Source organism: Branchiostoma lanceolatum, chromosome 6 (assembly GCF_035083965.1).
Source record: "Branchiostoma lanceolatum isolate klBraLanc5 chromosome 6, klBraLanc5.hap2, whole genome shotgun sequence".
Classification (NCBI taxonomy): domain Eukaryota; kingdom Metazoa; phylum Chordata; class Leptocardii; order Amphioxiformes; family Branchiostomatidae; genus Branchiostoma; species Branchiostoma lanceolatum.
In genome coordinates this window covers 1,060,852-1,077,473 of record NC_089727.1, presented here as the reverse complement: position 1 = coordinate 1,077,473, position 16,622 = coordinate 1,060,852, and the positions used below count along the sequence as shown (strand labels likewise).

At 44.8% G+C, this 16,622-nt stretch overlaps 1 protein-coding gene across 1 annotated transcript; it reads left to right on the top strand.

Annotated features, from left to right (window-relative positions):
• The first annotated feature begins 12,208 nt into the window (after nucleotides 1-12,208).
• LOC136436090 (sulfotransferase 1B1-like) lies at nucleotides 12,209-16,404 on the top strand. Its single transcript, XM_066429801.1, has 7 exons — nucleotides 12,209-12,268; nucleotides 13,000-13,141; nucleotides 13,591-13,811; nucleotides 14,496-14,637; nucleotides 15,080-15,174; nucleotides 15,560-15,716; nucleotides 16,245-16,404. The coding sequence occupies exons 2-7, from the start codon at nucleotides 13,006-13,008 to the stop codon at nucleotides 16,352-16,354; spliced, it is 861 nt and encodes a 286-aa protein (XP_066285898.1). The 5' UTR covers nucleotides 12,209-12,268; nucleotides 13,000-13,005; the 3' UTR covers nucleotides 16,355-16,404.
• Nucleotides 16,405-16,622: the final 218 nt, after the last annotated feature.

Genomic DNA, 16,622 nt, shown 5'->3' with positions numbered 1-16,622 from the left:
TGAGGGCCAACAATCTCTATATTTGAGGGGCAAGACCAATTTCTATGCAAAAGTCGTTTTTTTAGTTATTTCCAGAAGAACACAGAGATGCAAAACAACGGCACTTACTGAAACAAGATGCCATTGTCTGAGCTGAGACATATAGACTAAAACTATAATCAGCCGTCAAACCTCCGCCATTGAGCGTAATTAAAACAGTAGGCATTTTGATCATCATATTACGGACATCAACATCTTTGCATTATATCTCTACTCCGAAGTGATAATGCTATTTTACACGGTTTATCATGACAGCAGCTGACTTACTGTGCACACTTACCCGAACACTGAAGGCTGCGTTCGCCCCGCAGTCGATGAAGATCTTTCTCGGTTTCCCTCCTTTTGTTAATGACCTGCAAACCATACATTCAAGAGGAACATGCTGACTTGTAAGCAGAAAACATAACTGCTGTTCCAGTGGGCTACAATCTTTAGGGAAAAAAAGCGAGGTATTCACAATACATTACAGCTTTTGTCCTAACATCTGCTTGGATATTACGTCATTGATTAACCACAGCCTTTGTTCTGCCCTCACCTTAAATGACCTCATACCAAGGCCCGTGTCGAACAAGTCCACCCCTGCTGATTACACATGCTGCACGCCCCGAGTGTGCTTCAAAGTTCAAGGACTACCTAGGTCACCTAGAATCTAGACATATCCACGTTGTGAACTGCTAATTGTATCTCTCCTCTCGATCTCCAATGACGAAACCTCAGAAAGGTAGCTGCAAAGATTTTGGATTAAGTCTGAAAATGAGAGAACTAATCGTCTTTAATCTTCTCCTATAGTCAAAATCTAAAGCCACCCCAATACAAAACTGACATTACTGTCCAACATGACGGAGATCGAACTAAAGGACAATGTACAACATTGGTGGCAGGGTTTTTTTTCTTCTAAGTAAAAGTCTCATTTAGTGCAAAAATAGATACAATGCCTTGTCTGAGATGTGGGTTGTTGTTGTCTCCCATATGACCTGGGCAGTATGTTGTCTCGGGCAGGGAGCTCGCCTCTGGACCCCTGTTGGCTCTTCACACGGTCTCCTGGTACTTTGCAGTCACTACTGAACTGAGACAGTTTCACAACCTGCCGATCCTCGCGCGGAGTGCGTACAAGGCCGCTGGTATCGAGAAATGAGGACAGGAACAACCCCAACAGCACTCCGAACAGAACGAGCGATATCCTGGCCCCCAGCCGACCTGACGACGTCGCCATCTTGCCTGTTTGTTACCTGGTGACTAATTACACTTAGTGGTAGGATCAAAACCTGTTAGAGTTAGACGAACGTCTTGGCACAATGCCAGTAAGGTGTTGATTGTTTTTAGGCTGTCCAAGAGCCGGGATGCAGAATTCATTACTTCTTGACGGAAACTGATATATATATATATGGTATTGACGTTACGTAATAAAATGTTAACAATAAACTGACATTCATAACAGTTGTAACATGGCAAATGAACGATACATTCATACTTCCAGAGACAAGGCTTTAATTGTAAAATAGGCAATAATGTCGTTGGATTTTCACAGAAGCAGATACTTTATTCAGATCTAACTAGTGATGCCAACTGCCATTCCGTCGTATATTCTTAAGAACTTAGACTTCAACATCAACGAAAGTAAACGATGTTATCGAGGTTTTCTCAAGAATATCTTCAACAGGAGTTTGGTTTGCTCAAGTGGAGTTTTCCAACTAGAAAACGCTACTTGAGAAGCCTGGGGTTCTTCTTGAACAGTCGAGAAGAACCCTAGGCTACTCAAACGCGTGTGTAAACCCAACCTAAGTGTTATAGTATCCCAGACGTCTTGATTAGACGCATAACGGTGGCGCCCAACTCCAGTTTTGTAGCCCTTGGGCCACACATGCTGTTGTGCAAGTCACTACAACAGGGGGCTAGTCCGCTGGTAGTGATGTGTGTTTTACTTTCACATTCCAAATGCTGAGTGCTAAGCAGAGAAAGCAGTATGTACCATTTTTGGAGTCTTTGGTATGACCCTACCGTGTGCATGGCGAACACTCTGCCAACTAGGCCATTGCATCGGCAGTTTCCCTGACTAAGCGTACATAGCATAAAACCATAAACCTGTCATTGCATTAAAGTTACGTTACGTTACGTTACGTTACGTTACGTAGGGCATATGTAGGCTAACATGAGCCGAACTTCCGCAGCGACGATGACGCCTGGAGGGTGGATGTCGTGCTTGACGCGGTGGCACGCCGTCATGCCCCACACGTCCAGGAACACGGCTCGGGTGGGGGAGAACACCTCCCGCTGGACCCTGTCCAGGTCCTGGGACATCCAGTCGTCCGCCATGAGGTAGTTACCCACGTGAGTCGGCGCCCACAGAGAGCTGAACGCCATGTTGCCGGACTTGATCAACACTAGGGTTTCCGGCTGTCGCTTGTGGGGAAACATGAAAAAAAAAAAAGACAATTAGAGATAGCTGACTTCACTCCCCCTAACATAGGAAAACTGCACCTCGCCTTCTTGCAGAACATACGGAAACTGCACCTCGCCCTCTGGTAGAACATACGGAAACTGCACCTCGCCCTCTTGCAGAACATACGGAAACTTCACCTCGCCCTCTGGCAGAGCATACAGAAACTGCAGCGCAGAAGCACACTTAGACTGACAAGCCCAAACCATGGAGTATTATTTTTCCCCAAAAAAACACGGTTAAAATGTATCTTACCTGTTGGAGTCTTAGAATGGCATCGCGGATGGCTACGATGCGTTTCCGGTAGATGTGAACCGGCTCCATGAGGAAGTGAAACCAGATGGTGATGACGACTACGACATCCGGTCCGCCCTGAAGCCGGTCCAGCTCATCGGTGATGTAGATCATCCGGTGGTACCTTCGGGGGTCAAATAGAAAGAATATGGACTTAAAATCAAATATTGACTGATAAAAGCACATCCTCTCTTAGACCGCTAATCCCATATTCTGCCATGAGTGTTATAAAGAGTTGAAATCAGGAGGTGTTTTGTACTCTGAAACTTGATTCTAGATATTTTGCCATCTGTCTTTTATTGCAGTACATAGAAGCAACCGCCTCCTTGATTCTGTGGACCCCGAAGCCGGAGACACTAGTAATATTTACCATGGAAGCGACGAAACACGGAACAGCCCAGATAGGAAAAAAACACCGCATCACATCTACGGAGTTGAATTCGTTTCCGTAGACAAGGCACCCTCCTCCAGAGGGAGTCCAGCCTGCTAGAGGAGGCTGACACAAGAAAACTATATTCGAAGCTGGTGAGTTAAACCCAGGGAGGTTACACGGGCTAGACCGTTACCGACACAGATACAGATATCATATGAAGAACACTGCACCAACTGACTTGAAAGGGTTTCCGTAGATGGGGAAGTTGTGGAACATCATGTGCAGATGTGTGTTGGTGCTGTTGCGGTGCGAGGCGCACGGACCGATGTAACAGTTCTCCATGCCGGGCAGCAGCATCACACGGGTCAGTCCCAGGTAACTGGTCAAGTAGTCAAACCACTGCCGAACTGTAGAGTCCTGGAAGGAGACGTACGTACAGACGTTTTAAATTTGATTTTCATATAATTCGTTGTGTATTAGAAAATAGATAACGCGTAACAAATTGTATACATTAAATCATTTTGAACCACAAAACCTGAGATCTCGCTCACTCACCACTCATATTGTCTATGCACTGATGAGTTCTAAACACGCCATTTATTGCCTCTCATAAAATCTACCTGCAGCATATGTTGTATGATAGAGATATGCATTTATTCATTCATTGAGATTTACCACATTTGTGAAGGATTGAGATAACAGGTGGGTATTACCTTATCACATTCACTTAGAAAAGCAAGAAGGGAACACTGTCATTTTGTTGTTCCCTTGCTGTGAGAAAGGGCTGTAAGTTACCAGCTTACCCCATACATGTACACAGACTTGTTCGTCAGACACTTGGTGACGGAGTCTCGGTCGGGAAACTGCCTCGCCCGGCAGGCGTATGTGTACCACTTGTCATGCAGATAGAAGCCGGCAGAGGGCGTTTGGCCTGGTGTACACTTCGACAAACTAGACAAATCTGTATAGGGAATAGAACGGGCATAAGTCAAGTGCTTCCATCTATCGAGAAGTCATTGACTAACAAAAAGACAGAGCACAGAATGGAATTCGTGTACAACACAGTAATACAGTGTCCTCAAAATCAAGCAAAGGAAAAGTAGAGCCGCGTAAAACTTTCTGTCTTATATTTGCTGATAAAACGAAACACAGAGACATCACCTTCCATGAATTCGAAGACGACCTTGGCATCATCACAGCCGTTACCGAGACGGACAGGCGATCCGTCCAGCGGCACCTGTACGTCCAGGTGAGGTTGGAGACACCTGAGCGTCGTCACGTCTTGGATGGCGCGACTCTCCGTCCGTTGGACCCGCAGCCCGCCCGACTCACAGTCCCTAAGGCACGGCATATCAGTTGTAGCAATGCTAAGAAATACAAAAGTTGCATGGCAAACCTACGTATTAAGTCGAAAACCTTTAATCAATATGATTTGCTACCTTGGTCTCCACCATACAGGATATGTTGGTCAAAGTAGGACTAGGCCGGGGGGCTAAAATTTGGCCTTACGCCGTTCCGAACTGGACCTTCGCTGGTTAACCATATTTAGCCTTAAAAAGATTCTGCTAGAGAATGCAGCAAGGGCTATGAATATTTTAGGATTCTGTGAAGCGAGTTAAACGTCTCTGAGCGCCTAGCTCATTTGGCAATATTGTGACAAATGTCTTCTCTTCTTTCGGCTATAAGCAAAGTCTAGTAGACAGACGAGTCACCTAAGGACGATCAGACCATTGTCAGTAGAATTGTCGTTTATCACACCGACACAGAGGCCGCTGTCAGGATGAACAATCTTCCCGTCATGCCTCAGTAGGAACACCTGCCTGAGGCTGTCTGTGCAGGGCCACAGGACCACTCTGCGCCGCAAGGGGTCGCTGCCGTCCACATCCGGGTCCGACGCGTAAAGGCAGTTTCCGCTTCCGTGCCGAATTACACCTGTAAGGGATTGTTACATATTCAACACGTCAAGTAACAAGCTGTGACTAGCATAGTGTTAGGATATAATCAGAACTTATAAGCTGGCAGTTGTCAGCAGTTTAAGACTGCAAATATGGATGCATAGATGACCAGAAAACTACATGTAAAACAAGAGTGCTGAAAGGCCCTATGATGATCCGGGCTTTACAACCATTTCTAAACAGTGACGGAGGGTGCCATAAACTTTCTGCAATGTATGCCCCACAGCTCACCGAGTCACGTGTTCTATCTGCATAACATGACGTCGCAGAAGCGGTGCATTGCTCATTCCTTGGCAAAGACTGGAGTTGACAAGTCTAAAACTTGAATAAGTTCATTTTTTGTGTGTTTGAAATCACCGTTCAACTTTGCTTTAAAATGTAATGTAACATGTCTAGTGATATTTTGTCGCCACTGTAGATACTTACAAGGAACATCTTGCTCCGTGACCTGCACCGAGAGAGTCGTCCCCTGCATGACCTCCTGATCAACGAACGATCTGCACAACAAATGTAGAGAGTAAGTGGGGTTATTCAACGTTTCATGAGCAAGACTTTACCAGACAGTTTGCCCGTTTTTCGAAGACGGTGCTGTGCAACTTTACTAAAAGCAATAATGGTTGGAACGGATTTTTGTAACGTTTCATGATACATTGCTCATCCAATAGTGTTAAGATACATATGACATTCATAGACAGTCTTAAGCAAATCTAGTATTCAACAACGAATTTCTAACGTCCAAGCAGGAAGCGTTGCACTGAGATGTATGATAGAAAGTAGCAAACGCTCAACGAACGTTTTAAAATGTATGATACAAAGTAGCGAAGTCAAAGCGACAGTAGAAACCTCACTCATTGAACAGCATCTTGTCCGTCTCCGTCACGCCTATCTCCTCTAGCGGCCGCAGCCCTCCACCACTGCACCCGTCTATCGCCGAGCAGGACGCCCTGGTCGGCTTCTTGCAGTACCAATCAGTTCCGCTGGTGGCGTGCGAGAAGTTGCACTCCTCTTCGGCTGGGTCCCTGGACGGGGTTGTCCAGCAGCGGGTCCACTCTGTGCCGCCGTCTGCACCGCGTGTGGAAAGGTAGGAAAACTACGGCTGTACTTTCCGCGAGGGTTCAAATAACGCGCCAAGCATCATCAATACATCGATGTATCAGTTTTTAGCGACGCTTTAGGAGCGAGCTTAATAGTGTATTTTACGCCCGTTTTACAAGAATTCCCAGAATTGCACAGGAATTTCTGCAATCCGTCCGCCCGTCTGTCACTATATACCTTGTTAGCACGGCCTGACATCCCGGCACGCAGGTCGATGACAGATGACCTACTTGTGTGGTGTCCGATTTCGTACTGGTGGTAGTATGTCAGGAAGTTCTCAGGCACCGAGTCTAGTATTCTAGCTTTGAAAAGGATTTTCAGCCTACACCTACGTGATCTATTATCACAAGAACGTGTGGAAAGGTAGAAAAACTACGGCTGTACTTATCGTGAGGGTTCAAATTACGCGCCAAGCATCAAGCAATACTGTCGATGTACAGACGTAGCCACTTAATTGCACCCCGGATAAACGCACATTCCATTTAATTGCACCAAATCCCAAAATCCCAAACCGGTTCCCATTCACTGCATTGTTAAGCGGATTCTACTGTACCAGGTTTGCTACTTTGGTCTTCACCAGACCCTTCTTCTAGCTGAATGAATAATACAGTAATACAATACAATTTTGGCCATGTATGTATTCATGTATGATGTATCATACTGTAGCAGTTCCTCAGCTACAGCATGGCACATGCACATATATGGTACGCGTTACACGTGTAAGATGTTCGACATTTTGCTGATATCGATGTATTAACTTACAAAGAAAGCAAGTTTCATCAGGAGAGAAATAGAACCCTTAATTTTTATCATTTTTGTCGTATATACTCAAAGCGTGTGTTAAGACAGGAGACAGTTTGAACGGTTACAGCTATAGGTTCGATCTACAACGCCATAATGCTGCAAGTAGCAACAGGTGTACTACTATCAGCATCCGTACCGTGTGAAAAGCCACAAACGTTCACTCGCTTCCTCTCCACATTCCTGAGCCTGCGCAGCACGTCGACAGCCTCCCTCGGATGAATGACGTGCACTTGTACGGCGGCCCTCCCGCTCCAGCCCGCCCGGAACCGCACCGTGTACGTGCCGTTAGCGTGGTCCGTGATGATACCTGCCGAACAAACATATAAACAAACAAACGAGAAAACAAACACATGGATGAGTTGAGGTGAAGATCGATCCAAACAAGACAGTCATATATAGCAGATCTTAGCCCCTAACTCACACTTCTTTCTGACCCTTTGAGTCCTACAGACAGCACTAATGCTGCATTGCTGTAAATTGGTAATTGCAAGCGCGTGCACACACACACACACACACACACGCGCGCGCGCGCGCGCGCGCACACACACACACACACACACACACACACAAACACACACACACAAACACACACACCTACACATTCACAGCGTTCATAACAGAATCTCGGAACAAACGGGGAAATGCTTTGTATACACATGTTTCAAATACGTACCCGGTGTGCTTGCAGCTACATCGTCGGTGAACATCCGAGCTTTGAGATAGTCCCCTCCTCGTCTTTTTGGTCTGTTCAGCTGATTTCTAGTCTTCACCGTAACAACGACGTCATCTCCTATTTTGTATACATCTTTGGGATTTATCAGATCCAACGTGCTTAGTCTTCCACTGGTTAAACCGGACCGCATAGAATCAAACGGCTTTTGAGGCGGAGCTGGGATAGTGGGGGTACCCTCAGGGGAGGTTGTCGTCAGCGGCTTTGGTCTGATAGATGTCGTATTGTCGCTTTTACCTGACGCTGGGGGAATACTTTCCTCCCGTAAGGCTGTAACAGACTTGACGCTATCCTCTATTGCAGCATCGTCAACCTTGTGTTCAGAAATTATAGAGGGACTTTTGACACCTTGAGATACAGGAGGAACACTGCCCGAAAAATCAGGTTTAAGAAGAGACTTAGTTTCGTTCTTTTGAACTTCTTTGGCAGGCTCCGTACGGGGTTTCTGAGCAACACCTAAAATGGATGGCTGCGCTTTTACTGTTGATTGTTTGACAACTGCAACCCCATGGGTAGGTTCATTCGAAGGTGATGGAGCATGGATATCCTCACCAATTGCAGATGGGTCATGGTTCACAGCTGTTGCAGTAGATTCGCTTTGAACGATGACAGCAGGCGTTTGAACAGCTGGTCTATCGATTTTAGGTAAAGTCTTTGCGTGAGCTTCTAGTGCAGGTATTGTAGAGGGTGTCTGTGTATCTATTTCAGAACCATCGTGTGCAAGAACTCCAGATTGGCTTTCTGTACGTTTGATATCATGAGAAGAAGTAGGTGAAGAAGTAGTGGTAGTAGCAGCAGATTGTTTCGCAACACTTGCGTCGGGCCCGCGTGTGCTTATTTCAGTAGACTGTTTCACGTTGACTTCGTTCGGTTTAGGCACGGTTATAGCAGCATCTCTATGCACAACATAAGTAAGTGTAGTTTCTTTAGGAGTTTTTTGTGTTACCCTAGGAGAAGATCTATTTACAGTTGGTACAGGTGGAATGGTCGGCTCAACTGGGTTCTCTGCAATGATATCAATAGAGTCTAGTCTTGTGACACTTTTTTCCTCTTTTTCAACACTTGAAACCCCTGTTGCGACTGTCTGTGTAGAGTCTGCCACTGGTCTCTCCACAGTTGCCACATGAGTCTCATTCTTAGTGATTGATACAGACTTTACTGATATTATAGCAGTTCGTCTGTCAATGAGCATGTGATCCGGTATAAAGGTGCTACGTTTTGCAGGCAAGGTTAACTCTTCATTATCGTCACTTTTAGATACAGCGTTTTGTACATAACTGCGAGAAACAGTTGTTTGGGAAAGCTCTAGTTTCCTTCCGACGCTTGGTTGGTCTTGTGACTGTGTGGAGACAAGTCTGCCTACTTCCCGTGGCTGTACAGTCTCCTGTTTCTGCGCGGTGTGTCCGCCATTGTCCAGCCGACCAGCTGTCCCGCTGTGCGTCTCTCCCCTCACCTCCGTCAGCGGCGTCATCTGCTGTGTCTACAACCAGAAGAAAAGGCGCTGCAGTAGTGGCTGTTAATCAATAATGTTACTTACACCACAGTCGAGGGATCTATTATTGACACGTTTTTCTTGAAGTATGAGTTCTAAGACCACTTTTAAAAAGCGTTAAGGTACAAAACCTGGCAAACACGTCCTACAATCGTTGTTAATCGATTTTTCATCCTTTTTAAGAATCAACGACCTATTAAAATGACCTGATATAGCATAATCTCGCTTCATTTGGCTTGAGACCAGCTTTGGCAACCAGCGTGGCCCGTAAGAACGTGTTGCTACGCTTCGTGCTAATCCTGGTCTCGCGCCCATCAAGCGATATTCTACTTTGGTCACAGAGTTCACCCGAAAAGTAGTGCAAACAGCAAAATGTATTGCGGCGAGTTTATGCAAGTGAGCAAACACATTGGAGCAAGGGTCAGATGGATTGGTGTACTCTAATCTCCAAGCAGATATTGGGTGAAAGATCGTAACGTTTCTGAAAGCCGGGTTTCTCCGATAGTCTGGCTTCTCTGACTGTACACCCCCCCCCCTCCACACACTGACACTTTTTCTGTAAAGAAGTGCCCCTCCCTGTATCCACCGTGCAGATGTAGGGGTGGGTGGCTGTCAGAGAATCCTTGCACGTTACATATTCTACCAAACATCTGCTTGGATACTAAATGTACTCTGTTGTACGAGGAGCAGGCGCGTAGTGTAATCATGGATTACATCACAATAGTGTCATGTAATACGAAGTGAGTGTAAGTCATTCATCTTTTGGCTTGCAATTGCCTAGCTACCAAACAGAAATGATCTGTTGAGTTACGTATTGTTAGAAAATAATGGAATACATTTTTTGCTAAGTTACACATGACTCGAATGTAATGATTTATGTATAGCACAGCCACCCGGATAGGCTTGTCGAGCAAGGGTTGGTAAACATGCCGGTACGAGAAGGATCCGTGTTTAATCTCAAATAAACCTGATCGGGTCTACCTTTCACAGACCTTTGTCTGTGGCGACATGTTTACTTTAGAATTAAAGCACGGTGTTTGGCTGTGATGTTTGTGCCATCATAAGCCCTGCACATGGCGTTGCGAGGACCCGAGGCGTTCGAGTAAAGATTTTCAACCGCTACTTTGAAGTGCCGTCTCCTTGGTACAAAGTAATGCTGTCCAAATACGCACCGTGGGTACATTATATGAACATATTGACGACTTATAGATATAGATGATAATTTTTATGATAAGGGAGAAGAGGGTTAACAGGCCCCCAACCCTGTGACGAAAGTGCCAACACAGGTTGATTAAAGCCTCGATCGTACTTTGAAGCCATTATGACGTTCTTTGCTCAACATCGATAACATCGACCTGCTCTAGAGCTGCCCCGGGTCACTCTGAAGTAGCACTGTGTAAATATGACTGTATTGATTGGTGAAAATGTTACGGACATTTTGACTGTCTGTAAAATGGAATGCTGGTTTGGAGTAGGTTAATGCTATGTGAGGTTTGCCGCTGGTTTTATCGTACCGAAGTTGTATGCTGTACTGTTTGCCTTATCGATAAGCACTCCAATGTTTGACAGGTAAACCAACCTGGGGTTAGACAAACAATCTGCGTTTATTTGCAAACCGTACCAATTCCTAAAACACCAGCTCTACTACAACATAAAACATCTACAAGATAAATAATCTTACTAATTATGATATGCTCAAGAGGTATAGTGCGATAGCATAGTGTATGATGTATCCAAAGAGGTATCCAAAGATGCATATGTATCCAAAGATGCATACTAGTGTGATAGCTGAAAACGAAATGATCCAGATAAACGTTATTCACCTTGCGATAGTAGAAGAAGATGGCGACCACAGCGAAGACGAGGAGCAGCACCACCGCCCTCCGCTGTCGCGCCACGCCGCGTCTCATCTCGTAAGACAGGCCACGCTGTGCGCCTCTGCTGGTCTAGACAGTCTCACCTTCATCACCTGGCGGCAGAGGTAAAATGGCTAGCGCGCGACCTGTCCCTGTACAGGAACTACATTTGACGTGTCACTTGAAAGTGTCTTCCGTCGGGAGGAAACCTACAGACCTCTTGAGAGAAATGGGTTTTGATTGTATTTACCCAAAAAGAATTAAGAAAGCTGCATGCTTTCTAGAGACGGTGTACGGTGGAGAGACAGCCTGGCTAGTAACGTTTATGTCCCGTTATTCTAACAGTGCTCACTACACCTGCTAACGCAACTGACCTTTGTAACCCCAGCTGTCACACCCATGGCAACCGGTAGGGGGTAACGGCAGGTCTGAGGGGCTCCGCCTGGTGACCAGAGTCTCCCAGATATCCGTGTGAAAGATCAGGGCCAATACAATACACGACGTAGTCGGATTAGCTGTAATCTTGAAGTAAATACCAGTAGTTGTAGGGGATGTGTGCTCTGAGATAGCTACATGTACAATGGAGGAACGTAACGTGGCGACAGTTTGTCACAACCAGGTAAACACAACAGCTAGCAAACAAAATGCCAGCAGCAGAATCCCGTCTCCAGTTTTACGGGGCCTGAGAAAGCTGGGAACGTGTGGATGAGGAGACCCCGATGTAGGTCTGGTTAAACAGCTGTGACTCTTGTGACAACAGGTATCAGACCGGCCACACAATTTGGTAACATGTACCCCGGTGTGCGGATGAAGGTTAAAGAAAATGCGTATAATATTACTTGTGCGCTGTTCGTAGCCTCTACCAAGCTCCGCTGATCGCTGGGAAAATAGTAGAAGTCGGCCAAATGGAGTGAATAGTATACCAAGGGTAGTCCGCTAGCAAGGAAGGTCAATAGGCCACCGTTGACATACTATTCACTCTATTTGCCCGATTTCTACTATTTTCCCAGCGATCAGCGGAGCCTGGTAGAGGCTAGCTGTTCGAGGAGTATTTTGACCCACCGTAACCTTTGACCATATGCCTGGCGGTCCGGACATCACGTGAAGGTATGGCCAGTCGTAATTAGGCCACCTTCGGTGAAAGGTCATCACAGTGGCGTTTAGCGGTCGGGTTTGGTCATACATTCCTCCAGGTGAGTAGCACATTACTACGGATATAAGACGGTAGGTTAGTAAGATTTCCGTCATCTCGTGATGCGGTGAACATCGTTATATCATTAGAGCTTTTAACCGCTTAGAACTTTTCATCTCGGAATAGCCTCGTCACGATGACCATGCGTGGACTTTAAATGAAACTCTTGTTAGCTTTAGTACGCTTCCAACACGGTCGATAACCAGCTACCAGCAACGAAATGGTCACACCTCCTGTCTGTAGTAACTAACGTCAACACAATCCTAAAAGGCAAGGTCTAGTAGCAGCATTGTCTCCGTCTGATTCCACAGCACGATTCAACACACCCAAACGCTACACACCTTGTTTGTTTAGTGGATGCTTGTTCTGTGTCGGTGTGTTTATCCCTAACCTCCGTGGTACAATACAATTAGAGATTCGACTAGGCTCTGGCTGTTGTTGAAGTGAATATAGGCGTTTTTGTCGGATATCTTCATCATTTTGCCGTTTGGCTTGGCGACATGAAAAATGGGACAAAATAAAAAGCAAGACAAAAACGCCTAAAATCACGTCAAAACCAGCGAGAGCCTAACCGAACCTCTGCTTGGAGAGCATCTTCGTGGGAATACACAGGGCAGAGTGGGTAGGTGGCAGAGTAAGCTTTAGGTTTTATCCTGGGCTATCTGATTTCTTTGCTACATTGTTTACAGAAGGAAAACTGAACGGTGCCCGCTGTTTTGTATTTTCGTCCAGGTTACCATGAGCCATCGCAGGTTTTTGTGGACCCACCGGGGAGTTTCTTTCCCTCGTGACGTCACCAAGGAGACTCTGGATGTTCTGCCGAGTTTCCAGATCCGAGATGGCGACGTTGTTGTGGCGAGTTATCCAAAAACAGGTAAGGGCTGGATTCAGTGTGTGATGAAAACTGTGCCAAGTGTTTTCTCAGGGTTCCTCTCTCTCTCTCTCTCTCTCTCTCTCTCTCTCTCTCTCACACACACACACACACACACACACACACACACACACACACACACACACACACACACACACAACGGTATGTCTAGTTATCCTAAAGCTGTGATTTGAAAATTCTTGCAAAATTCATCTGTCTATTGGGTTGCATGGCACTCTAGGTCTTCTACTCGAGCAACAAAGTAGCCTGTAATAAGACGGTTCGTGGTTTCAAATGCGCATGTTCAAATGCGCATGAGCAGTATGATGCATTGTAGATAATGTAACTTTGAGTGACAGTCAAATGACGTATACTTGCCTTCCCGGCAGAAGCTAGCACACATCATCCGCACTATTGTATCTTAAACAGTCAATTTAACCAATCTTTCCCAGGGACAAACTGGCTAATAGAGATCGTCGTTAAGATCCTGCGAGCCGCAGGAAAAACAGAAGAAAGCTCGGACACCATTCAGGTCGGTCCCATGGAGTTGAAGCGACCGACAGCCACACAGCCCGGCTACATGAAGCTGGCAGAGCTGCCCTCCCCTCGCCTTGTGTGGACACACCTGCCCATTCAGTTTGCACCAAACGGGATATCCAAGCCACAGAATAAGGTAACCTCAAACTAACCGAAAGAAATGTCCCCTTGCCTCTCCTTCTACCATTGAACGGGGAATACGTCGGTGATGTCTAACATTCCAGCGTTTTGTATATTAAGTATTGACATCTTTGTCTCCATGAAAAAAGACATGGGGATATTTTGGGTACTTGTTTCTATTATGTGGATAGCTAAAGTGTTACTTGATATAATGAAATGGTAATAATACAAATCAGAATCTAATTTGCATAATTAATGGAGAAATGTTATAAACCCACTCTATTCAATGGTATGACAATTCAGAAATGCAACATATGTAACTGAGAAATAAAGGGACATTGATAAATAAAAGTTATGCAAATGAAGATCTTATTTGCATAATCAATGAGAAAATACTGTTATTTCATCTTGATAGATAACTGGAATTTCATACTTGTGGAACACATAATATTTAAAAAAAGGCACAAGCAACCTATGGCTCATAAAACACAACAAGCAGCAGCAACAACAAATAGCTTGGGCAAATAAAAAACACCATATATAAAAACAAATTTCATGGAGATTTGGGGTCTTGTTGTATTTGGTGTGCGTATGACGCATTTATGAAAGTACCTTAAGTAGAACACACTGCTGTAATGTAACAGTTATTTACAGGACGTGTTTCAGTAGTGCGGTCCCGTCTCTATTATTCTCCCGGCAGGTGAAGGTGCTGGTGCCGATGAGGAACCCGAAGGACACGGCGGTGTCGGCGTTCCACTTCTTTAAGAAATCAATGCTGATAAAGGGCGTGAACTTGGACCTGCGTTGGGAAGACTTTGCTCAGGAATTCAGTGCTGGAACAGGTCAGTGAATGGCTGCAACTGAGGATGAACCTTAAAATCTTTGCCTCATTGTACGAAGACTTTCCTTTTGTTGTCTCGATGTTTGTGTTCTTGTGGTTTTCGTGGTTATTTGCATACACTGTCCTTAGAGTCACAGGAAGTGATTGGAGAGATGTCACCACAAAGGTCAGATCTACGTGAGTGACAGGAAATATGATGTATGTATATGTATATGTATAGGATATGAACTATGATGTATATATGAGATATGAATTATGAGATGCATGGTAGAACTATTACTTTATCAGACGTCATGCAAACATTCCAATTCATGGGGCCAATAGAAGAATAGGCTAATAGATCTTGTGTGTTTTCGCATTGACATGTATATATTTCCATGTTCTAGTCACTTTCACCTTGAATGTTCATAATTTGATATCCATGTTCCTTACTCCCTCCCCAGTGCCTAACGGAGACTTCTGTGATTACGTGTCGGGCTGGTGGCAGATGCGGGACGACCCCCACTTCCTCTTCCTTAAGTACGAGGACATGAAGAAGGTAGAGTACAGATGTCACTTCCTAACATTTACATCATGGAGAATATAAACTCTTTCTCAACACACACAAAAATGGCATCAAAGTTTGGACATGAAGAAGGTACAGAGAACTAACTGGGCGATTAGTAAATAATTCAAGTAAATTTTGAATTTAATTACCAACCAATGAACTGTTTGAATCTAACTACAAACCAGATATTTCGTACTAAGGCAGTGTACAGATGCTATTATCTACCAAAAACAAACCATATCACAAGCTGGAAACTCTGAGGAAGGTGTTCGACAGACACCGAAACGTCAACATGTTGCGTTGATGTGCTTATGGAACTTCCTTCGGCCATAAACTAAATTGCGAAAGAAAACACTCACTCTTCCTACCCTTACAGGATCTGCTGAGTGCTGTGAAGACCATCGTGACTTTCCTGGAGGTTGATCTGGACGAGTCGACCGTAAAAGACATCGCAGAGGCCAGCACTTTCGACAACATGAAGCCGGACCTGGACAATTCCACCATTCCTCCCAGAAGGCATGTAGCCAGGAAAGGTTCGTATCTAAGACATTGCCTCAGAGATAAAAGATTGTGTCAATGGCCAAGCGATTATAAGCGACAAAAACGTGGAGTTGGTTGAAACCATCTTCTGTTGAACAAGATGAATAAAAATACATTCTAAAAGCCTAAGACAGTCTTTTTTCTGAACAAAAATGCAGTTGGTTTCAACGCCACGGGCGGGCCTTTAAAATTGCAATATTTCTGTATCAACTGCACCAGAGAAGAAATATAGCATGTATAGCATCAGTGACAAAGATAATCAATGATATCGGCTTATAGCAGAAAGAATTATGGTTCATTGTTTTGCCAGATTGTTGTCAATTAACTCTAACCGATGAAGGCATGGGAATTAGGTAAACTAGCGTTATATACCAGTGCAACTTTCAAGTATTTTTTATCCAAGCACGTTTCTAGGGATAGTATTTCGCAGTAACAACACAGCAACATCTGATGCTGACAGAAGTTGTTCCTGTGGTGCTTTAATTAAACGATTTCTGTTTGCTTTTCGTCTAAACTTTCAGGCATTGTCGGAGACTGGAAGAACTACTTCTCTACGGAGGAGAGTGAAGCGTTCGACGCCTGGTGTGAGAAGAAGCTCGCTGGTACAGGCCTCACGTTCGACTTCGAATAAACAGAACATGTAATTCAGCTCTCGGGCTGAAAAATGTTCTTCGAACGAAACCCATTATCGTTATCATTATCATTAATGGTTGATTACATCGTTGCATGAGACAACTTACAGTAGTATCCTTCATTGACTGAAACGCAGGATGGTTTACAATTAAAACTAATCTAAAATCAATAAAAATACATAACAAGATTGGCAACATAAAAAGATGTTGCCATGGCGACGGTGGTCTCTGTTAACGTTTTCGTTTTTAGCCCACATGCAAATAAGG

Coding starts and splice junctions, on each gene's coding strand:
- LOC136436090 (XM_066429801.1), top strand. CDS start 13,006: ATGAGCCATCGCAGGTTTTTGTGGACCCACCGGGGAGTTTCTTTCCCT. Junction 13,142..13,590: donor GGCGAGTTATCCAAAAACAG/GTAAGGGCTGGA, acceptor AATCTTTCCCAG/GGACAAACTGGCTAATAGAG. Junction 15,717..16,244: donor AAGGCATGTAGCCAGGAAAG/GTTCGTATCTAA, acceptor CTAAACTTTCAG/GCATTGTCGGAGACTGGAAG.